Source organism: Sinohyriopsis cumingii, chromosome 14 (genome assembly GCF_028554795.1).
Source record: "Sinohyriopsis cumingii isolate HCF-2022 chromosome 14, ASM2855479v2, whole genome shotgun sequence".
Classification (NCBI taxonomy): domain Eukaryota; kingdom Metazoa; phylum Mollusca; class Bivalvia; order Unionida; family Unionidae; genus Sinohyriopsis; species Sinohyriopsis cumingii.
The window spans coordinates 16,633,971-16,659,721 of record NC_142974.1 but is presented as its reverse complement, the minus strand read 5'-3'; the positions used below and the strand labels follow the sequence as shown (position 1 = coordinate 16,659,721).

General features: G+C 38.8%; 1 protein-coding gene across 3 annotated transcripts in view; it reads right to left on the bottom strand.

Moving 5' to 3' along the window:
* Positions 1–22,790: 22,790 nt before the first annotated feature.
* Positions 22,791–25,751, bottom strand: part of LOC149783325 (protein tyrosine phosphatase type IVA 1-like) — a 92,827-nt gene continuing 89,866 nt past the window's right edge. For all 3 annotated transcript variants that reach the window (XM_089931544.1, XM_089931545.1, XM_089931546.1), the window contains one exon: positions 22,791–24,173. In XM_089931544.1, the coding sequence (XP_089787670.1) occupies positions 24,062–24,173 (112 nt within the window). In that variant the 3' untranslated portion in view covers positions 22,791–24,061. The remainder of the gene's footprint in view (positions 24,174–25,751) is intronic.

The following is a 25,751-nucleotide window of genomic DNA, read 5'->3' as shown; positions in this document are numbered from 1 at the left end:
AAAACATGTTGTTGTACAGACACTTGTGTTTATTCCACGTTAATGGTTATCATGTGCCTTTTATCCTTGTACTTAAGCCTTTGGCTTTTATGTATTTTTGTCTTTCGTATTCATGTTTGAAAACATTCAATAAACGTGTTCTGAAAAAGTATATAAACTCTTGTCTTGTTTGTTTTCGTGTCACAAGTGACATTTCTCACAAAATGGCTACCTCTGCTGACTCTGCTCCCTCTTCCTCTACTGTCAAAGTCATCGACGAACACTTAGATCGTGCCAGTTGGGAGGCTTTGTATCTTCGCCATCCTTTTAACATGCTCATTGCCGGACCTAGCGGTTCAGGCAAAACCGAATTCGTCAAACGTTTGATCGAACATAAACATCATTTGATCGATCGGCCACCTCAACGGATCGTGTGGTGTTACAAAGAGTGGCAATCGGCGTACAGCCTCTTGCGAGAAAGTCAAGGCGATTCCATCGTGTTTGTGGAAGGCATTCCTAAAGAAGACGACGGCATCGTCTCTGACTCCCGTCAAACCCATTTGGTCATTTTCGACGACATGTTAGGAGAAGACGAAGAAGAAATTAAACTGTGGTTCACGCGCAAAGGGCATCACCGTAATGCCAGTGTCGTTTACATCACCCAAAATTTGTTTCAACAAAGTAAAGCCCATCGCACCATCAGTCTCAATGCGCATTACGTGGTCTTGTTTAAAAGCCCTCGAGATAAATCGCAAGTGCAAGTCTTAGCCAAACAGTTAGGAACGCCTTGGCTGACTCAGGTGTACGACGATGCCACTCAAACTCCACACGCCTATTTACTCGTCGATTTGAAACCTACGACTCCCGAGGATTTGCGATTTCGTACCCACTTGTTTCACCACTGGTGCCAAGACGGAGGGCCTGTCCTGTACACGTCTCCGTCCTCGACTTAATTTCACTCCACAAAAAAAATCTATAAAAACCTCAGACCCTTTTCGTCTGTCTCACGTCAATTACTCCAAGGAATCATTCAGATTCGTCATCAAACCAAACGCTTTTTCGATCGAAACAAAGTCGCTTTGGTCCAACTGGCCGATCCCCGCATCGACACTCAAACCAAAAAACAAATCATTTTGAAACCTGGAGGGAGCGGTACTCTAGGAGGGGTCATCATTCGCTCTCTCTTAAGATGGGATCCTAATGCCCCCAAAGTTATACCCAAGAAAAAAGTCCAACGAAGCCCCAAGAAGAAAAAGAAAAAGACCAGGTCCCCAAGAAGAACTTCTCCAGTGGCGGGACCCTCCTCTTACCAGACACCACCCCGGATAAAGAATAGAAGCCCCCAGAAAAAGAAACAGAGAAAAAGAAACCAGAAAAAGAAAAGTCCACAGAAGAAAACTAGTCGCAAGAGAGGCACTTCGGCCAGGACGCAACTTTACACTCGCAAACCACTACCTGCCACGGCGGTGACTGCGTCTCTGGCATCCTCACGTTCATCCACTTCTCCGTTGATGGCACCAAGAACTGAAGAGTACTTGGAGACGTTGATTACACCAAGAACTTCTCCGTTGATGACCCCAAAAAGAACTTCCCCAGTGGCAGGACCCTCCAATTTAGCGGCAGTGGCTGCTGCTCACAAAGTACCTTCTCCCAAAATCAAAGTCCAAGAAAGATCGGGCATGTTACAAAGTTTACTGGATTTGTCCAAGCAAGAACTGGCTCGATTTAGTCCGTTACGTACCCCTGCACGACGTGTCATGCCTGTCCTCAAACTAATACGACGTAAAGACAATCAGTGCCGACGCGTTCCAGTATAAAAAAGCCCTGTGACCAAGTCGGGGGTATCAGTGTTTTTTGGTGCTCCTGAAGACTCAAAGATGTCACCCTCCAGAAAACCCCAAGGAAAGAAAAGGAAAGGACTACCACCACGATTAGTCAAACATGGGGACATGTTATCTATCCTGTCCAAAGCTTCTCCACCTCTACGAAAAAAATTCATTCAATCGGCCTCCAAAGAGGTCATCAATACCGTGTGCGAATGTTGTTTGAACGTCTTGAAAGGCACGATCCCTTTGTCCAAACACCAGAAACAATGCTTAAGCAAACATCGTCACGTTCTTCGCCAAATGGTTCAAAAGAAAATTCCCATTCGTCAAAAGAAGAAGATGTTGGTCCAACGTGGAGGCATTTTGCCTCTCTTGTTAGGCCCCATACTGAAAGGAGTCTTGGGAACCATGTTGGGAGGACTGGTGGGAGCAAGATAAAAAGGTCTTCGGAAGTCCCAAGATCTCAGAATCGACCCCTGACAACCCCATGGAAGGACGAAAACTAGCTTTAGTACCTTACAAACGATGGATGGAATACCATCGGTGGCAAGAACAACGCACCCCGCATTTACCTCCCAATCCCAATTTGAGCGAGATGTCCCAGTTACAACACGAACTGCAGTCCTTGATGGATCGCCAAGATTTGTCCGAAACAGAAAAATCGCAAAAGTACGGTCAACTTTTGCAACGACTGCAACTCTTTCACCAGAAAGCTTTAGACGAAACAGCTCTACCCACTCTGAAAGATTTTAAGAGCTTGATGAAAAGTCCAGCACCATCACCAGTACCAGTACCAGTCCCAGCACAACCAGTGACCAAGACAGAAAAAGAAAAAGAAGAAGAAGAAGAAGGGTTTCAAACTCCACCAGAAAAATTACGCAAGTTAATAACACCACCTACCTCCAGAATTGGATGGATTAAAAAGATGATGGCCACCCCTTCTTCATCACAAGAGAAAAAGAAAGTGAAGACAGAAGTGAAGACAGAAATGAAACAGGAACCCATATCTCCCGCTCAAACAGCCTCCTCTTCAGCACCTATTGCCGGTCGCACACGCAAAGCATTGCAATCCAAGAAAATACCCCAAGAGAAAAAGAGGAGCATCCTCCAAGAGTGGGTGTCTTATTAACATACGAACACAAAAATCGAAAAAGTCTTAGCCAGCATTTACTACGATCCCTCGCATCCTGCAGGTTACGCAGGAGTTCAAAAATTGTATCGTGCTGCCAAAACTCGACTGAAAAATCTCCGTTTACCTCAAGTGCAACGATGGTTACAAGAACAAGCTACCTACACTTTACACAAACCCATTCGACGCACGTTTTCCAGAAGTCGCACCCGAGTGGAAGGCATCGATCATCAATGGCAAGCCGATTTAGCCGATGTCTCTCATTTGGCCAGCTACAATCGTGGCTACAAATATTTGTTTTGTGTCATCGACGTCTTTTCCAAATTTGCCTGGCTCATGCCCTTGACTTCCAAATCGAGCAGCGAGTTAGTGCGAGCCCTGCAACGGGTGTTGAAACAAAGTGGTCGTCACCCTCTTCGATGGCAAACGGACAAAGGCACCGAATTTCTGACCCAAGCTTTCCAAAAAGAATTAAAGAAACGTGACATTCATTTTTTTACCACCGAGAATCCCGAAACCAAAGCCAGCATCGTGGAACGTTTTCAACACACTTTGAAAGAACGCATGTGGAAATATTTTACGCATCACCACTCTGAAGTACATCGACATCTTACCGCACCTGGTGCAAGCGTACAACCAATCTTACCATCGAAGCATCGGACGTGCCCCGCAAGACGTGACTCCCGACAACGAAGTGTTGGTGTTTGAGCATCTGTTTGGTACGTCCCCGACGAGGGCTGTCCCCAAGAAAAGTGGAAAGTTGGCCGTAGGAGATTGAGTACGCATTGGCAAAACCAAACGCACTTTCGACAAAGGTTACTTACCTAACTGGACGACCGAATTGTTTCGCGTCACTGGACGAGTGCATGGCCGTCATCCTACCGTCTATAAATTGGAAGACATGAACGGAGAAGTGCTCAAAGGAACGTTTTATTTGCCCGGGTCGCAACGTGTCACCAAAAAAGAAGACGACATGTACGACATCGAAAGCATTCTCGAACGCAGAACCCGTAAAGTGGGCAAACGACGTGTCAAAGAAGTCAAAGTACGTTGGAAAGGATATCCACCCAGTTTTGATTCTTGGATCGACGCTTCGCAAGTCATCGACTATAAAAAGAAGTGACCATCATGCCCTTTCACACAGACGCAGCTACGTCGACCACTCCTTCACCTAGTTCTTCTGTGCAAGATTTACAAAAACAACCTTTGTGGGTGTGGTGTGGAGAACGTGTGCCTAAAACGCAAATCGTCTTTTTCTGCCAAATCTTCGTGGTGTATTGTGTCATCGGGGCAGCCATCGCCAATTTGAGTTTGCAACAAGGAGACAAACAATTGTGGACCATTTTATTGAGCAGTTGCATCGGTTACCTGCTTCCCAATCCCTCCCTGAAATTCTCTTCCAACGGGAACCACGGGAACCTTGTGTCCAGTGCCAGTGCCAGTGCCAGTCACCACTCCAACAACAACCACAACCAGAACCCATTTTGGGCGGAGACACGCCTCTGACGTCCAGTAACCCCTCGGACAGCCACAGAACTCTGGAATTATGAGTCACCAAAACCAATTTTACTTAACCTTACCCAGTGACAGTTCCATGGAGGTGTTTCCCCACAACACGTTGTTCTGTTACACGGCCAAATTACCTCAGGCCATCCCCTGAGATCACGAAGCCCATTGGGAAGTGGCTTTGGTAGAAATGATTCACCCAACACAAATCAACAACATCACTGAAACTCAAGACACTTTTGACGTCGACATTCTGGACCCAACAGTGCAGCAAACCATGACGGCCACTTCTCAACATAAATCACTTCCCAAGGCCCCAATACTCAGCAGTGACACTTCTCCTCCTCTTTACGTGTATCACTTTAAAATTAACTCAGGCCATTATTTTAGTGGTCAACATTTGGTGGAGGCCATTGCTGACAAATTCTATGCAGCATTTGACAAAGTTCTGACCGGACTAAAAAACGTGTCACCATGAAGTACCACAAACTGTCTCACCGTCTACTCATCAGATTTGAAAGTGAGGAAAAAAGTATACGTATTAAATTTTGCCCTGGATTGTATGACATTTTGGGTGGAGACCTCAATATGGTCACGGATAAGCAGACCAAAAGGATTCACATCGCAGAGATTGACAACAACGGGCATTTTGCAAGGTATTTTCGTTACCCGGTAGAACTGAACCAGGGACTGAATTTGATGTTCGTGTACTCCGATGTGGTGGAGTACAACGTGGTGGGACACACCTCTGTGCCGTTACTGCGTGTCGTTCCTTTCAAAGTAAATTCTGCCACGGTCACTGACGAGGAAGGTGGAAACACTTATCACGTCCACCGCGAATTTGTACATCCTCACTATTTGCCTGTCAGCAAGTCGTATTTGGACACGGTCAACATTGCTATAAAAGGAGATTTGGGACAAAATATTCCATTCACCAAAGGAAAAGTCACGGTGAAACTCCATTTTCGAAAACGGTTCTCTCACGAATCGTAAGTCATGTATCCAGTGTACCGAGGGGTTGCTCGACAGCGAGGACACGGTTTAGGAGATATGTTAAAATCAGCCTTTCGTTCGGTGGCCCCGGTGTTGAAACCGATGGTAACACGCGGATTGCACTCCTTGAAAGATGCGGCACTGACGCAAGGCAAAGAATTTCTCCAAAATGTCATCATCGACAAACAAAACCCCAAAGAAGCCTTCATGAGGGTAGGCAAAAATGTCTTGCTGCAAACGGGTAAAGACCTTTTGGGCCGACGAGACACACCTATAAATGCCCTGCACGCTACCGAGTCAGGCATTCAGCAAGGACAAGGCAGAAAGAGACGACGAAGAAAACACCCTTTCACCAGACTTCACACGTCTAAAGCTAGAAAGGCCAAGAAAAGAAGAACCGTTCGAGACTTAGACGTTTTCGATTATTGAGACACAGCAACAAAATAAAAAAATGATGCACCGAGAGTGTTGTGCCTGTTCCAAGTCGGAACTGGATCTGTTTGCCATGCCACCCACCATGATGACCATGCAAGAATCCCAATGGGTCGAATTTCACCCCGTCTCCTCATTGACAGATTCCGCTCCCATCGAGTTTGAAAGCAAGGGACAGCCCGAAGATTACATCGATCTGAATAGCAGTTACTTGTACTTGAAAATCAAAGTTCTAGATAAGGATGATGGTGCAGTAGAAGACACTGAGAATATAGCTCCCGTCAACAATTGCATGCATTCCTTGTTCAGCTCAGTGGACTTGTACTTGAATAACAAACTGGTCAGCAGCAGCATGGATACTTACCCTTACCGTGCCTACCTGGAAAATCTCTTGACGTACGGAATAGATGCCAAGAATACTCATCTCAATGCTTGTGTGCTATGGGAACCTGACGAAGCGACCAAGTTTGACGAAATAGATAAAGACAATGACGGCTTTGAGGAAAGACGAAGCAAAATCTTAAATAACAAGAGTTTAGAACTGATGGATCGTTTGCATTTGGACATGTGGTTGCAAGAGAAATATTTGCTGAACGGGGTCAATGTCCGCTTGAGACTGAATCGTAGCAGTGCCGCTTTCCATTTGTTGGCTAATAGTACTGCTGGCAATCCTAAAAGCCAAATCGAGGACGTCAAACTCTACGTACGACGCGTGGAAGTGTTACCCAAAGTGGGAAATGACATCAGTCAAACGTTGAGCAGAACGACCGCCAAGTATCCCATACGACGCGTGGAAGTGAAAACGTTCACCATTCCCGCTAGCCATCATTCCATGATCGAAGATCATCTGTTTCAAGGACAGTTACCCAAACGTTTAATCCTTGGTATGGTCCTGAATTCAGCCTTCAACGGAGCCTTCCATCAAAATCCTTTCAACTTTCAACACTTCAACGTGAAGAAAATCGAAGTCAGTCGCGATGGCAAGACCTTGTGTACCCGACCTTTCGAACCTAACTTTTCTCCCAATAAAATGAATTACTTGAGATCGTACTTGTCCTTGTACGAAGCCACCGGCCAGTTAGGGACCAACACCAGTCACGGCATTACGTACGAAGATTACGCAGGAGGCTATGCTTTGTGGGCTTTCGATTTCACTCCAGACCAAGGCAGCGACGAGGGACATTTTCACCCTATAAAATCAGGCCAGATTCGTGTGGAACTTCAGTTTGGAGAACCACTGGACAAGACAGTGAACGTCCTCCTGTATGCAGAATTCGACAATACCATAGAAATCAACAGTTTGAGAGAAGTCATTCTAGACTATTAGAAGCCATGGAAGACTGTTATCCCTCTTTACCTAGTGGAGAAACTTTAGACATGTAATGTGAGGAGACTGTGAAAGAAGAAGAAGTGATCATGATGAAGTCAAGATGGCCAGAACAAGAAGCCCATTTAGTCTCCTGTTTTGCCAAACACTTGGTGGAAAAAATGACGGAATTGATCAAGAAAGATTGCTATGGATGTCAAAACGATCATCCCAGTCAAATTCAACACGATAAATGCCTGATGTTGAGTCAAGAAGAAAAATTGGACGAGTATCTGGACGAAGCTTGGAGTCTCATCTCGGACGAAGACGTGTTGCATCAGTGGTATAAAGACTTGCGTGAACATTCTTGTCCACCATTAACCACTCAAGAGATCCATCGTATCGAAGCTCTCCTGAATCAGAGTGAGGAGACGAAACGAAGAAACGGTTATTTGTCAGACATTTTCAAGCAAAAAGTCAGGATCGAATTGACAACTTATTATTACCTGTGAAGAAGAAGAAGAAAACACACAAATCAATGGATACCTGGGAACTTTATTACCTTTTGAACCACAGTTCGTATACGGCTTCTTGGAATCCCGTCGTCTGTGCTAAAGATGAACTCCCTCATCGCAAACCTCAAGACCATCAAGCTTACGTGATCAACACGGACGACAGTCATCTCCCAGGAACCCACTGGGTAGCCGTTTACTTTCCTCAAGAAGGATGTGTGGAATATTTCGATTCGTACGGATTGCCCCCTTTGGAAGACGAATTCATCGACTTTATGAGAAGAAATGCTCAGACCACCCGATTCAATAATGTGAAATTACAAGGCACAGATTCCTTGGTGTGTGGACAGTACTGTGTGTATTTTCTGCATCATCGCAGCCTGGGCTATTCCTTAGAACATTTAGTGACTCATTTTGATCCTCGTTCTTCTTCTAGAAACGATGTGAAAGTAGATCGATGGTTCTGTGACCAGTATGCTTATCTTTTGTCTCAAGCTAGGAAACGTAGTGTCCATCAATGGCCTAATGACTTCCAACAGTGGAAATCACAATTTCATTCACAACGTTGCCAGCCCTGTTTAAAGTAGACTGTGAATTGAAAAAAATTTGTGATTTGAAGAAAAAAATGTTTGATGTTATAATGTTGGATTATTATTTAAAATATGTTAGAGTTGTTGGTTAGTGTTAAGTGATTTTTGAATAAAAAATGTTGTGTTTTGAAAAAAAATGCCTTTGTCTTTTGTTTAGCTATAAGAATGTTTGATTGATGCTCTTTAATTTCTTACTATCCCTCTCATGACACTAATTGAACGTTGCGACTCGAAAACCGTGGGGGGGATGTTTTCCTTCACTTCCGCGCTTTGACTTTAAGAACCGGGGAAGTTTCCAGTCTAACCATCCATTGTCGACTCATCCTCCTACGAAGATGTGCTCCAAACTAGCTAAGCTAAACGAAGCCTACGTGAATTTGCATAGGGTCAGACACAGTCTGATACCGAAGCCTGAAGAGATAGAGAACGTGAGAATGCTAAAAGTCACTGAAGACCTGATAGAAGAGCTCTTCAGAGAAGAAGTGAACAGGGAGAAAGAAGAATGGACAGAGAAGTACAGACTTCTGAGACAGCAGCAACAGCAGCAACAGCAACAACAACAGCAGCAACAACCTGAAGCTGACAGAGGCTTTGTCGATTGCCGTATCGACACCAAAGAGTTCTTCTTCTCTTTCCGAAGAAGCAAACCTATCGCCAGAAAGTCTATCCTCAGAGGACATCGCATTCTTAGAAACTAAAAAAAGATTGCCATAGCAAACAAAAAAACAAAAAAACAGCCCTTGTCAGGGCTACCCAATGCTCTAGAAAAGAAATAACGATCAATTTGCCAATGTGTGTAGGTAGAGTAGTGTGATAATAAACACTAACTCTTTTTTTAAAAATGTGAAGGTATGTGTTTGTGTATAGGATTGTGTTTGTAAGTGCTCACGTACGTTGGTGTGGATAGTAGATTAAGATGATGTTTTTTTTGGCTGCTTGAGTTGTGGGGAGAGTAGATTTGGGGGATGGATTGGATTGCTTTGAGTATGTGGATAGTCTATTGAAGTGATTAATGAAAAAATTTTTTAGAATAGGAATGGGTAGCATAAAAAAGTGAGTGAGTGTTTCTTTTAGGTCCGCGCGTTGTTTCTTTGGTCATGATCTAGGTAAGATCAATTTTATGTTTTTAGGGGATGTTTTCCTTCACGTCCGCGCTTTCACTTTAATTGAAACTCGCTGGACAGTCTAGCTACCCTTGTTGATTGATCAACAGTAATAAATGAGTAGAATGAGCAGCAGACTGACTAAATTGATGGAACTTCAGATGCATCTGGAGTATGCCAGATACCTACTGAACGAGCTGACTGCGGAGGCCCTTGTGGAAGAAGTGAGAATAGAACAGGAGGAGGAGGAGGAGAGAAAAATGAAAGAAGAGAATGAAAGAAAGAGAGAGATCAGGTGTCACCCTATGATGAACCCTGTGTGCAAGGTGACACCTGAGGCAAGGACATCTCGCCAGCCTGTAGCTGAACCACAATCACAACGAAGACAAAGACAAAGAAGACAGAGGGAAGAAGTGTTCACTATTCCGCAAACGGAGGAGTGGGATAGTGAAGCCACTCACCCCCCGTCTGCTCTTCAAACGAGTCATGTGAATTGGACTAATGATTGGAGTAGACGTTGTGTCTGTGGTGCCAGACCCGGAAGGTGCCACCATTAACCAGGGGCCTCTGAAGTTAAAAACAAACAGCCCTTTTCAGGGCTACCCCAATACTCTAGAAAAGAAATAAGTATCAATTTGCCAATGTGTGTAGGTAGAGTAGTGTGAATATAAACACTGACTCTTTTTTCATAGTGTGAGTGTATGTGTGTTTGTGTTTGTGTTTGTAACTGCTCACGTAAGTTTGTGTGAATAGTAGATTATGGGTTAGTTTATTGTTTCTTAGCGTATGTGAAGAGTATAGTTTGGGTTTTATTATACGAAATGAGAAAGTAGGGGGATGTTTTCCTTCACGTCCGCGCGTTGTTTGGTCATGATCTAGGTAATATCAATTTTATGTCTTAGGGGGATGTTTTCCTTCACGTCCGCGCTTTAAGTATAAAACTAACAGTGTTTGCCATTGGAGCCCATTCTACGGAATAAGCAAACAAGAAGATGCCAGCAGCTTCAGTTTTGTATAACAACCTTATGGGAAGTTGGTATTGGATGGTGGATGGATTGAATGTAGCAGAAAGGCTTGAACAGGAATGGAGGCATGCAGTGACAAAAGACTTCGTCTCAAGACAAGTAACCAGCCTCCACTTAGCCATCGATATTGTAAAAGAAATGATAGAGGATGAGGAGAAGAGAATCAGAGGTTTAATTAACCCACCGTATGTGAAAGTGGGTAAGTTGAAAGAAGCGATAGTTAATGTGACGAGTGTAAGGTGTTTTTTAGAAGACATTGTAGAATGGACAGATTGGTCTTTTGTGAAGTGGGGCTTAGACAAGCTTAAGAAAGCGGAAGAAGTAATGAGGAATGTGCTGACCGAAGAGGTCAAGAAGATCAAAGAAAAGTGGTCAAAGGAAAGAAAAGAAGAAGAAAATAGAAAGAAAAAGGAAGAACTAGAGAAACTAAACGCTAACTGGATGAAAATCCAAGAGAAGTTCCGAGCCATGGGTCACCCGGACTGGATGCCAGAAACAGAAAAGAAGAAGAAGAAAGGAATGATGGAAAAAAATAAGAGGATGGTGGAAGAAGTTAAGGAGTTAGAAGAAGAAGAAAAAACCCAAAGGCCCTTTTCAGGGCCACCCATATTTCTCGAAAAGAGAATGACTTTCCATTGCCTACCCCTTTTTTTTAAAAAAAATTTTAAAAAAAAAGAAAAAATCCCATGTTCAATTCCCCTTGTCCCTAGATAGACCCACACTTTATTCCCCCATGTTCAATTCCCCTTGAGGCTAGAGTGACCCAAGACTTTTTTCCCATGTTCAATTCCCTTGAGGCTAAAGTGACCCACGATTTTTCTCCATGTTAAATTTCCCTTGAGGCTAAAGTGACCCAAGGGGGGTCTGTAATGCTAATTCCCATTGAGGCTAAAGTGCCCTTTTCACTACTTACATTTTTATTCTGATATTTTCCATCTTTCATGGAGATTTATAATAATGTTTACTACTAAGATTTTCTTAGTATTCCTCTTAGATGGATCACACTAACAAAATTTCATCATTTGAAGTTCAAGGCAGGAAACTATATGTCCTTTTTATTACCTCTAACAGATGAAATTCAAGTTATATCCCTTTATACACACACACACACCACACACACACAAATGTCCTGTATGATGGAGACTAAAATTCCTCCACACCAATACCAAGAAGTCCCAGAAGCTTTCTAATCAAGTTTTCCTTCCCTATTAATTATGATCAATAAATCTGCTGTAGTTATTTTATCTCCCCAAGTACAAACTTGTACTGATGGTGGCCAAAGTCCCCACCATCATTGTAACTTGGGACTTGAAGAGTTGAGGTAACATCAGCTACCTGAAACAATCTGACAGTGTACCACTAGAGGTGGAAAAATGGAGGCTCAAAAACCCTGGATGCCAAAACTGGGGGTCAAGTGAAAAATGTAGAAAGAATCTACTGATAAATTTTCATCTGACCTGTACGTTTTTCAACTTGAAGTACAAAATTACAACTTGCATTATACACTTTCAATGTCTAAAAATTAAAAATCAACAAACATGCATAATAATCAATCAATTTACTGCCTATGTCAGTTTTTACTTCTTCCCAGAACACATTTATCCAAAAACATAGTGGCTAATTGTTGATCTTCTTGTTAGTAAGTTGCACTTAAATGTCTTATCTTATCAAAGTTAAACACTAACATTAACTACGACATTCCCCGTTTTGTATTACAAATTACTTACTGATTTATTTGTTGTGAAAGAATGCTTTGGGTGATAATGTGTCCTCCTGATACCTCAAGGCAAACAAAGTTAAGATTTTTAAAATTCTTAGATCCTATCACAAAAGGACTATATAGACTTTTGCAGTCTTCGCAATCAGTCAGGTGGATAATCCCGAAGGATTTGCTACTGCTCCATTTTTCTTCAAAAGTTACGCTCCAGTTACTCTGCTGTGTTCTTTCATTTTTTTTTTTTTTTTTTTTTGACTGGTGATTCTGAGTACGTGTTTGCATCTTAAGATCTTTTCCTAGTCAGAAAAGTTTTGAGGTTCGTTCATCTGGACCACAGAGGCTCGTATCATTGCTTACAATTTAACTATCAGTCATACATATAGTTTTATTGTATAGTATATGTATGACTGGTAGTTAAATTGTGATCAACAATATGAGCCCCTGTTGTCTGGATGTCATGTTGTTGGGCGTGATGGAAATGACGAGTTCACAAGATATGGGGAAGATACTCCGTCCTAACAATGCCAGTGGCTGAAGTATATATACATCATGCCATCCCACGTTCTATGCATTGGGGACTGAACAAATCGTCTGCGTGTGTGTGTGTGATTAGGATTTTTAACATAGCTTTACCAATTTTTCAGTCATATCGCTAGGATGTCTGCAGTGTGGCAGTTTATAGTGATGTCTATCACTGGGGCATCATGCCGCATTATGTCCCACCCAGTCACATTATCCCGACACCAGACCAATCATTCATTAACACTGACTTCTTAATGCTGAGCGCCTAGCGAGGCAGCTGTAAGTACCACAATGATGTTGGGCATTTCTGCGCACTTAAGGTTTCCGTCTCCAGTATTGAAGCAAAATGCATACCGAATTAGGGCAATTGACGAAAATAAAATACAGCAATGATTACCATTTGAAAAGAGGCAGTCGTCACCAGGATATTCTGTTCTACCTCTGTTTTCCTGACTCGCGATATGTCGGCCTATTCTGCGCACATCGTTGAAAAGAGGTACTATTTATTAATCGGGTAATAGAAATGAAAGGCATTACTTTGGACTGTTCCTGTCAGCATTGAGTAATGAGGTCAGATTTAGAGCTAGCTTACAAAATGGAGCGTAATAATGCCAATAAATGGCAAGATATATTAAGCAAACAAAACCGATCTTGTAAAAAAGTAAAGTCAGACATTTTATAAAACAAATGATCTATTACGTGGAAGAGAAAGAACAATGAATAGGATATAACGTGTTTACAACGTCTTGCTGATGGGGAAAAATTACTTAATAATTTAGAAATAGTCTATACGCCGGTGAATTTCTTGAGAATTAATGTGATGTGTGATGTGATGTGATTTTGATTTTTAACGTAGCTTTAACAATTTTTCAGTCATATCGCTACGATGTCTGCAATGTGGCAGTTTATAGTGATGTCTAGCACTGGGGCATCATGCCGCAGACATGTAGCATGGTGTCCCACCCAGTCACATTATCCTGACACCAGGCCGACCAGTCCTAACACTAACCTCTTAATGCTGAACGCCAAGCGAGGCAGCTGTTAGTACCATTTTTTTAGTCTCTGGTATGACTCGGCCGGGGATCGAACCCACGACCTCCCGTATCCGAGGCGGACGCTCTAACCACTAGGCCACCGGAGCGGTCTTAAAAATTAATATTTTAGAGGCAAGTTAATATGTTGGGTAGCAGACGATTTTGTACGTGTGGGACAGCTTCTTGCAAAAATGTAAACTTAGACTAAATTCAAGATTGTTTTAAGGTATGCATTTCCATCTTTTATATAATGTATTTATTTGTATGATTCTAAAAGATACATAGTAAATCGGATTTTCTGGGTTACCGGTTCGAGAAGGTCATGGTGTGGGTCTTCATGTTGACATTTAGAAATCACATTTTCATTTGCATTTCGAGTCGAAATGCTTGATATTTTTGTACACTTTATGAATATCACTTTTCTTAATTAAATCGCGATCGTTCTTTCTTGACCTAAAATAACATGTGATCCAATGTTTACAGAAATGACGTATCGTTGCACAGAATTACCCGACGCGCAGAATTGACCGACATGGTGACATTTTTATAAGTCTTTGATACGACTCGGCCGGGGATCGAACCCACGACCTCCCGCTTCTGAGGCGGACGCTCTAACCACTGGGCCACCAGAGCGGTGAACTAATCCCGATTTGCATTGTAATTGCTTTGCATCAAAAATATGCACTGCATCAAAAAGTGTGCATCAGACATACAAATGTGCGTAAAGAGAAAGATTGGTATGAGCAAAATTTAAATATTTGACAAGAGAATGAACAAGAGTAACAGAAACAAGACATACATACTTCGACACTTCTGTCAGCTTCAAACTACTGATGTTTCTAGCGTTGAATATTTAATCAGCTAGATATCATTCGGATCAAGACTACACTTCATTGCTGAAGGGTGACGTCCTAAGAAGGGACTACGGTAAATAATCTTTATTTTATTATATGACCTTTATCTCCATTTGCTCTTCATACGTTTCTATTTATGACATTTGATTTTCCATTCTTCCATATTATGGGTACTGTTGTTTCAGATCTATTCTCTGATAAGGTGCTTGCACTCATTAGAATAGTAAGTGTATCTACCTAGTAATCCAAAGAAATCCCAGGACATATATACATGTCCACACACATGAAAAACTACACACGTGGTTTGCTCTAAGATTTTGGATGAAAGAACAATTTTTAAGGGTCTGAGTAATATTCCACAGCTTTCTGACTGGTATGTATTAATACGCCATAACAAACGAAACTTAGAAGGAACCAACAAGGCAGTTTTATGCTTTTACTTCCAGATTTTTCATTACAAATTGTAATTGTAATTAAAATTTAAGTTTATTTCGTGCAGTAAGTATATCAATGCATTAACATCGATGAAAATCAGTACATCTATTCTGGGTGCACAATATGGAGAAATGGTTTCATCATCTGCATCAAAAATAAGAAGATATTTAAGCTTAATGGTATGTCAGTAAAATGCTGGCTATCATGGTTCGACACTAATGCAGGTCCACTGACCCGAAGCCACCTGATTTTCAGAAGGACCACCAGTTTCCTAAACCTGCGTGGTCCGTCGGGCCTCCTATTTTAAATTGTGGATATTAAAATTATATCTATCCCACGTTATAGGATTGTATAAATCTTCTTTTAATTATGAACATGTCAAACACAGCAAAAATCTAAAGTGAAGCAAAGTTAAAACAAAGAAAAGCACATGCCTAAGCCACCAAACGAAATTATTGTTGTTAGGGTGCTTACATTGTTAATCATATTATAAGAGCACCAATCATTTAGGCATCTGACTTTTTGTTGTTTTGTACATCTGAAAAAATATGGAGATTTATTGATTTCTTTATAATGTCTCTCTGCCACCATTCTTCCCCCACCCACCCCCACCCCCCCAAAAAAAACCCAACAAACCCAACAGGCAAGAAGCTCTAAAAACGTGTACGATAAAACCAAAGAGAATGAAAATTCCAAGATACCTGGAAGCAGGAATTTCTGTGGCCAACTCACAACAAGAAGGATGAGATGACATGTTCAGTTTGTTCTGCGTATGATACGATCGGGACATGGTTTGGGGATAGGCACTATTGTCGGAAATTCATCAGGGCTATTGAAGATACTCGAAGAGTCAGAACAGGACCGTATCATGTCCTCCAGTCAGTTTTTGTCAGTTATTAGTGATGTCTCCACTGTTACAACAAACTAGCAAAAACTGTATACGTTCTTTCTAATGCAAGGTAAATGCTATTAACTTTAATTTTATCCTTCTGAATTTAAACTATTCAACCAGAACTTTTAACTATTAAACCAGAAATTTAAATTTAGATCCATTCCATTTATAATACTGTAAACACTTAAACCACCAATTTAAATTTTGATCTGTTCTAGTTCATTTAATTTTGTTAATTCAAATATTTAGTATTTCTTCTAAGGTTTAAACTCACTTTATTGGTATAAAAAAAGTACTCAAGGAAGACAGTGAAACCATCAATCAACCATAAGCGGGCCTTTTGTCAGAGAAATATGGGAATGAATGGATGAAAAAGATTGTTGCAATGGGAACGGATGGTGCATCAGTACTGATGACGATGGTGATTATGATTATCTTAATAAATACCATATGTGTTTTATGAGCATTACAAAACAAAGCATATAAACTGTGGATGAATTTAAAGTAAACTGTAATAAAATAACAACCTTGTACGTGTGTTTACTTTCATTGCATGGATTACAATTTTCTGTCTGGAACGAGCAGGACTTTCTATCAGTAAGAAGGACCACCAGTTTTCAAATGCAGGAAGTCCTGCAGGCTTCCTACTTAAAAACGTTAGTGTTGAACCCTGGCTATATTGGTGCAAATTAAAAGATTGTAAAATGTAAATAAATTAAAAAGGCATTCATATCAAACACTACAAATAAACCATGTAAGATTTAATGGATATGTCATACATGTACCTAATTTATTTATATATGTCAAGTGAATACGATCTGAACCATACAGGGGAAAAACTGATCATCTCAAGACACATTTTCACTAAACATCTTGAATTTTCCTCTGGATAATAAGACTACTTAATTTTTCACTTTGTGAACATTACATTTTCCATAGGGCAGGTATTAAAAAATGGTAGTAATAATGTCTTGATTCCACAAGTTGAGAAATTCCTGCACTCGCTTTTTTTTAAGACGAAGATTATACTCAACAATCTCATAAATTTTCACAAAAAGGAAAAAACACCAACCCACAGGAAGCTACTGGCAAGCTTTCTCACATACCCACACTTGCCAAGCCGAGACTAGAACCCACACAGAGGTGAATGACAGTGATCAGTAAAGGCACGCTGCCCCATCAAGTGATGCATTGAAATTAGGATCTCATATGCATCCCTAGAATATCACCCCTTGACCTGCCAAAAATTTTAACACTGCCATGACCAGGAGAAGAGTGTTATCTATACCTCACATTACTTGTGCAGCGAGACAAAAAACTAAGAACTATAGGGTCTGTAACTTCCCTATAAGCTGGTTACTTGACTGTAACTTCCCTATAAGCAGGTTACTTGACTGTAACTTCCCTATAAGCAGGTTACTTGACTGTAACTTCCCTATAAGCAGGTTACTTGACTGTAACTTCCCTGTAAGCAGTTTACTTGACTAACTTCCCTATAAGCAGGTTACTTGTTTGGTTAAAAGAACATTTCAGTGATTTACTTCTTACAGAGTTTTATCAATATATGTTTTTCCTTTAAAGTAAATACATCTCTATTTCAAAAAAAAATTCCAAAATTTTGACAACTGTAAAAAGAAGCAATGTCAAACTCCAAAATAAGAAAAATCACACAACTGAAACAAGTCCATAAACAATGCACAATATCTTCAATTTATGGAAAATCTAAAAGTATTTTCACCCTGCCTCAAACACTGCCATTTAATAGACAAGAAAACTTGACAAGCTCAAAAGACTCAGAATATGAAATTCAACTTGCACTCATCTCACAAAATGTTGACATACTATCAAGTGTCAAAGTCCCACGTGATTTTCATAGCTTAGGTCTGGGTATCTATTTTCATGATAGACAAGCATATCAGATTTGGTACAAGAACTAGAATTCTTGTTCAATAAATTTACCATTATTACATACCGATTATATTTTCTGTAGTTGATCAAGCATATAATACAAACATTCAATCAACATTTCTGTATTGCACACCCAGATATAAATTAGTTAAGTTTTCACTGACAATTTGTTAATGTTCTTTTACACATAGAGCTGAACTTGTACAAGTCCCAATTTATTTTTAATTTCATTAAAAAAAATGATAGCTTAAAATATTTGCAAAATATTTTTTTTTTAACCAAGTTTTCATTCCAGAAACTTTGCTGGGTAATTTGGAAAATGTGATTGGTGTGGACACAACATGGCATTTCACTGAATTGTGTACAGACATCTGACCAAAGTAATTTCAAGTACATACATGCCAATCCCTGGCGAGGAAAAAGTGTAATCCAAGTGGACAAAGAGAGTAGTCCGAGCAGAAAAAGGAGTAATGCACATATAACATGAGAAAAATTCAATAAGCATATGTACAAAATGATTTATTTATTCCTCTGGACTTCTAACATCAATTACTGCTTCAAGTTTTCATAAACAACACTGAGCTTTAAAAAACAACAGGCTCTCATACTGCATTTCAAAACACTTTGTACCAGCCGAGACCATGAATGTTTTACAGTCTCTGATACTGCATTTCAAACACTTTTTATCAGCTGAGACTATGAATGTTTTACAGTCTCTAATACTGCATTTCAAAACACTTTGTACCAGCTGAGACTATGAATGTTTTGCACACCAGTAGAGTATCAAGTGCTGGGTTACAGAGCCTGGATCTGAATTCAGTTTTACTTTTGTTAACAATACTGAACTCTCATAGTCACTATCAGAATGGCAAAGAACCAATATTCCTTTCATAACCTGACAAAGAAGAGGAAATTTATATCTTCCTGTTATTGGGTCTTTCAGCGTGGAAATAAGATGAAAAATATCAACTCTGATTGCAGGAAGTACATTGTCAGGTAGTGTGCCAACTTAATACTTCAGGTGCTCTCCTTCTAATTTATCAGCAGCCTTTCCTGCAGCATGGTGCATCATATGACAGTGACAACCTGATATGAACAATGATGGAGACATTTTTCAAAATACAGAATGCAACTTTATGATTTCCAGTCGTCACTGATGCAGTATCAGCTGAAAACCCCATACAGTTCTGCCAACTTATATTTATTCAATGCATTTACAAGCAAATAAAAGATCTCTTCTCCAGTGAAATCTACTGTTAATTCTGGCAATGAAAGCAGAGCACTCTGACTTTGCCCTTTTCATTGTCTAAGACTCTTACACAGACCGGGTACAACTTTTTGTCATCATAATCACTACTCCTCTCTGTTGCAATACTAAATGGCCCAATTTTCATGGCTTCTGCAATTTTAAGTGAATTATCTTCTGCTAAACACCTAACAATATTAGATGATTGTTTTTGCACATGCATATTTTCTGCAATTTTGGAAACAGGAAACATCCATTTGAACAAAGCACCAATGTAGTCTTCTACCGCTATGGGTAACCCGTGTTCTATTAAGAACTCGGTACATAATGCCTCTGCATTTATAAAATTTGTGTCCATAATTTAGTTCTGCTGTAAAAAAGAAGTTACCTTAGTACTGGAGTTTGTAAAACGAGCTAATTCAAGGTTTCTTTGTTTTACCACCATGACCAATATTAAAATCCTTTCCACACAAGAGATGTGAAGCTGGCTAGAATGGAACGTGGTAATCTGTAATTCATGTATTCATCTCTAAATTGATTTTTCGTCTTTTTTAAATCCATCTGTGAAATTATTTGAAAAACATTTTGCACAGGCATCAACTAGAATAAATCTGACTTATAGCGCCAAATACTTACAGACTGGTTCCATACCAGATATAAATTTGAACAAAGAATCAGTGAGCAAAGATTACAAGTTAGAGATCCAGTCTGTTCTCTAACTAAGCCATACTGGTGCTATAAATAGAAACCAAGGTCAAAAGTTTGAAAGTAGAACCAGCATGTTTCTTGGAAATAGGGCAGCTGCTATAGATAGAACACTGTTAGGAAAGTGCATGCAAGTCTATGGACAAGCGTACTCTTATGTTGTAGTTACAAGGAAGCCATCTTTTCTAGAATATGGTCGGTGGGATTAAAGGGAGGTTAATAAAACTGAGAAAACAAATTACTAATTTTTTTGGGAGGGGTATATACTGAAAACACATTATCCGAATACATTTATACACAAGGTGTGATTTAGTGAAAAAAAAGCACAATGATTACGTCAAAAGCATAATGGTGTGCATGTATGCAAGCACATTCATGCTTTAAGTGATACAACCTAATGTAAAAATCGACCTTAGATATAAACATCTATCTTAAATTGGGTTTATGCATATACCTCTATTAGATTGTCCACAAATGTGCATTAACTTGGGATGGATACTGTCGGAAATTTTTTACTGGTTACTGGTTTAGCTACCCGGCAGTAACTATCTGGTCGGCTTGCTCCATTCACATTTTGTCCCATTTCCCCACCCACCACCATTTTTGTCAACCATAAAATGAAGTTTTCTTTATTCTTGCTTAAAACATGGTTCCCACACTTTTCTAAATATAAATTTCCAGGTCTTTTCCAGGATGAAATTAATTTTTCATGGTTAACAAATAACCATTACTGAATGGAATTAAAGAACATTTTGGATTATAAAACGTGCATTTTCCGTATCTGAAGATGTTTCTCTTTCAAGACTCTCCAAAACATACATGTCAGAAAAGATCATGTAGAATACCACAAAATGAGTCACACAAAACAATTTGACTATATTCCCATAAATTGACATTTAAAACCATTTCAATGTACAGAATACAAATTCTAACTTTAATTTGCTGACCTGCATTATATTGCTACATGGAAACAACATAATAAGCATAAATTTGGTTTCCTTTCAAACCTTTAATAATTCTAAAGAATTCTAGAGCCATATATATGCATGATATACAAAGTAAACATTTCCTATCACAGTATGGAGAAAAAAAAAACAATAAATGAAAAGTATTAGAATCTTATCTTGTAACGAAAACAGTTTAACCCTGAAATTATATGCCAATAAAATCTCAAACAAGATTTTTCAACCAACCTAAACTTCTTATGATGATTTGGTTAAATACTCCATCATTTAAAGACATTTACAAAAGGGTTGATTTAAATTTTGACAAAAGACCTTCAAAATTATATACTGTTGTATAAACAAGGACTGAATTTTCTGTAAAATCAACTTGTCTTCTTGTAGTTCAATAAACCAGTCCCCAAACCTGTACTGATACATGGGCTCTTATCGTTTCTTAATATATAATAAAAGGGACGACAATTTCCAATTTCTCCTGCATTCCATTTAAAATCTGAAACCAATGCTTCAAGCAACATGTCACTGTGTAATAGTTTCGCACCAAAGTTCAGCTCAGAGATTTGAAATTTTTCTAATCCGGGTTTACGCTAAATATTCCAACCCTATTTTTCACATTTGGACATTTTGGATGGGGTGTGGGTTCAGAACAATTACATATCAAAACTCCTTTTTAATGTTGTTGTACAAAATTTCAATTATATTAAATGAAAGTCTAATACCTTTTGTAAAAACCAGAAAGAACATATAATTCTCAACATATTTATTTCGAGAATTACAAGAAACATGGCCAGTCTGATTCATCAAGCAGAGTAGTCTGGTTCCTGCTTTGTATGCTCGCTGCGTGAGAGCACGTCAACGTGGTAGTCACGTGATAAAATAAAACTCTTTAGTGTCAGAATAAATATAAATTTAGTGCTCTTTCATTTTTGTATTTTTATTACAACCAGTATACGACTTTCAGTTAATATTTTTTCTACAATATTTGCAAATGATGGTTGTGAGATTCTGTGTGCTTGTGCGACATGCTATCAAAATCGCTAGTACCTGCTCAAGTTTCATTAATGCATTAGTTTCATTGTCTTTCAGCAGATTAAAGTCATAACGAGTTTAATACTCTCGCAATTTCTGAGAAAATAAATGATTTTCATATTGATTTCATCCAGGTATAACTTGATTTAACAACGTTTAAGTTTGCTAGCCCCTCCGAATAGCGGCTATGCTTTAACGCCACCATGTTGGCATCTTATGATGCTAGACTGGTTTTCATACCTTCCATAAAAATGAATACGGGTATCGAGCTGCCTGTGAAACAAAAAGTCTACTAGATGAATCTAATTCACTGAGCACTTGGATTGTCTCAACATATATATATATATATGGCAAGCACCCAAATGATCATTACTGCAACCTCCTAATATTAAGGTTAGAACTCGATAAAGTTAACTCACGATCAGTTCAGTTACGACTCAATTACATAACTGTTTCGGGCGCCACGCTGTGGAGGAAAATTCCTGGGTTTTTCCACGGACTTTCGTCAATATTTGCAAAATTCAAGGACTTTTCACGCTCGGGATCAAAAAGATCATTTCTCCTGACTTTTTCCCGATAGAGTGGGAACCCTGTTAAAATGTTATTACTAGCAGGCTGGGGGGAAGGGGCCAACATGATCAAATTTTCATTTTAAAACTCAATGGAGTCCAGCTACATCTCCATTCCTGGTATTAAAATAAATTTTAAAAAAATCAAATGTAAATTCAAGCTTAGGATGGATGCATACAAATGCAGATATTTATAATCATGGGAGTAACAAATGAACACCAAGTTTTGTCATAGTTGTTAGAAGACAGTTCTTGATTTTAGCTAAAGTATAATTCTTTGCACGTGTTTTATTATTCTGTTCTGGTGCAAGAACATTGTTTATAATTTTCAGTACATACTAGAATACTTTGCCATGTTTAAATAAGATTTTTTAAAATCTTTACAATGGTTTAAGTGCAATGTTTTAAAAATGATTTCTGAAACTTTTTGAAATACTAATTGGTACAAAAGAATTAGACAATACAGTAACTAATTTCTTAAATTCAAAGGATTATGTAGTAACAACAAAGTCAAGAGAGGTTTGAGGTCACATTTTATTGTCAAAAAGCAATACTGCTCTGGGAAATAACTTGTAAAATATGTGTCTAAACATTGGCATTTTTATTTGTTATTGGCAAAATGAGATATCTATTCTAGGCTATAGATTTATGGTAGCTTTTTGATGTATGTATGGGCAGTATCCAGCCCACAAGAGTGATCTGTGAAAAATCTACAAAGACGTGACAGAATGCTTAAGAGGGAAATTAAACTATGATAAGGGAACTGGCAGGAAGCTACATGAAAATAAGTAACTCTTGTCGCAAAACAAGAACAATTATATAAAAAAAAGTCACTTCATTTACATGTATAAAAATTACATTTTCTAAAATTACTGCACTACCGTATTATGGATTATTTTTACTGTTGTATATATTCACAGATATGTAGTAAAACTGAATGTTCAAATACTTCGTGTCAACTTTTCACGGATTATGGGACAAAGAATTATTGTTGGAACTAATTACAGATCAATCATCCATTGTCATCAGCTGAACATTTTCTTCCATTATACATGGACAGCATCATTTTCCTATACCTAGAAATGGTTATCTTGTGAAATTTATGACCACATTTGTTGTCAGCCATGCTGTTGGAAATTGGTTGTATTAAACAAAGGCAGGCAATATTAAATGAAAGGTAGAGTATTTTAGCTCAAAAAAGGATAACAGTTTGAAAAGCACAACTGCAATCATTTATATTCTAAAATGGAAACTTGTAAATGAACGAGTGGTCATTTGACTTTCCAGACCAACCAATCTTCATTAATTATGACTGAAGGTCACAGAGATAGTTAAAACGCGTTAGTAGCACAAGGATCTGTTTGTGTGTTTATTACTATACAGAAGAAATGAACATGCAAAAAGTATCAACACATAAAAATTACCCATTATACGGTACATTTTCGATCTCTTCGTCACATAGAATGTAATCAGATCCACCATAATTTTCACTTCAAAGCATTATTTGGCAAATTTAGGATCAGGCTAAAATTTGCATACAAAGCATCAGTCAGGAACAACACCACCAATGACCTTGGGCAATGCTCCAAACCAAGGAAGGTAACTTCAATTATGGGGAAATAACTTGTCACTCCATTCTTTTGGCAAGGCGAATATTGGTTTCCAAGCCACTAGGAAATGTTTGTCACAGCAGATTCCTTCAAGGGCAAGTTCTTTACATATAGAAGTCATGTCAATGGATATAATAAATAGGATTAACACGCTACAGCTAAGTATACCTATATGATTTACATCAGTATACATGGCTTATGTCCATTACTTTTTGGTTTTAGCCGCAATTTAGGACGGTAATGCTCCAGGTAGGCCAGCTGTTTTGCATTGATGGCTCCTCGCCTCTTTCTAAAAAATAAGGGGGAAAGAATGTATAAAACAGAACTGGGATACAAGCATTATGCATTACAGAAATTTGTAAACAGTACCTGAAATACAAGCATCTGGCAATTCCTGTTATACCAATGAAAACAACTGGTTATAAATACCTGCTGTAAATGCTTCAACAGATTACAATCCATCATTACCCAAACATAAAAACAAAAAACCATGGCATTATTTACAAGTACCAAGATTGGCCTATGTATACTCTATCCTTTGTGGTGTTGGAGTGTCTACAGTTCTGTGTTATTCACAAACAATAATCCGGTGTTGGAAATCCGAATAAAATTTTTAAGAAATGTCTTTGTTCAAGAATTCTGAATGAGCAATCAAAATATTTCCAGAGAAAAACGACTTAATCCTTTAGAATCCAAATTATTTGAATAAACATTAAATGTAATTCCAAAAATGACAACAAAAGAAACACCTCTATGATACAGTGTTTAGAAGCCTGACTGAGATCTCTCTAAGCATCACTATTAAAACTAAGTAATGCACAATGGAAATTGCAAAATTGAGGATTACAGGATCATGTTTGCATATAAAAAAAATCACATAGCCCCAGTATGACCTTGATAAAAACCAATCATTTTACAGAGAAAAAAAACTTGTTTACTTCATTAAAAACTATTTACAAGTAAAGGGTCATGTAACCAACACAGCCTCAATCTCAGCCTTATTATTCCCACAATAAAAATAAATTTAAAAACATTATTCACAGGACTGTTACTAATTTTGAATTAAGGTTGGGAACCATGTCAGCCTAATATGTTTACAAAATGAACAGTCAAGGTCAAACTATTTTCTGGAAAAGTATCGAGTTCCTAGTAAACAAAACTACATTATTTTGACATAATGAAATTAAAAAATAAAAAGATTTTAAAACTTACAAACAATTAAGTCAGATATAAATTAAATTAAATACACATAACTACTGGTAAAAGCATAATGTGCTTGCAGATCTGAATCAATGATGTTTTGATTTCAATCAATGCTGACCATGACCTTGATGTGATTGCAGGTCTGGATCAATGTGGATTCCATCTGGATGCACATTACACATGGATAAACATGGTGATGTCAATGACCAAGGAGACTACCGTATATACTCACGTATAAGCCCAAAAATTTAGGAAAAAAATAAGGCCTACAAGAAGGGGGGTCAGCTCGTCTGCTGGCCAAGGTCCAAGTCTGAAATTTTTAACACTTTTTTCCCTCGATTTCCAGTATTTATTGTTTCTGTCGATCGCCGAAGATGAGATCACATGCCTAATGATGCCACATGGCTCATAAGATTTGTGCTGTCGTGAAGTGAAACAAATATTTTTTTTTCTAACTTAAGTGGTAGGATAATGAATGAAAAACATGTTATAATGTACTTGATGTCTATTTGACAGATGTCCATCCACCAGAAAATGCAGCCATACGTGTCATTTGAGCCACGGTGGTACGTGTATTTTCCAAAAGAACTGCCATATTAGTAATCTCCAGTCAAGCATTTAAACCTCAGCTAATCAGTAATCATTAAACTCTACGGTATCGTAC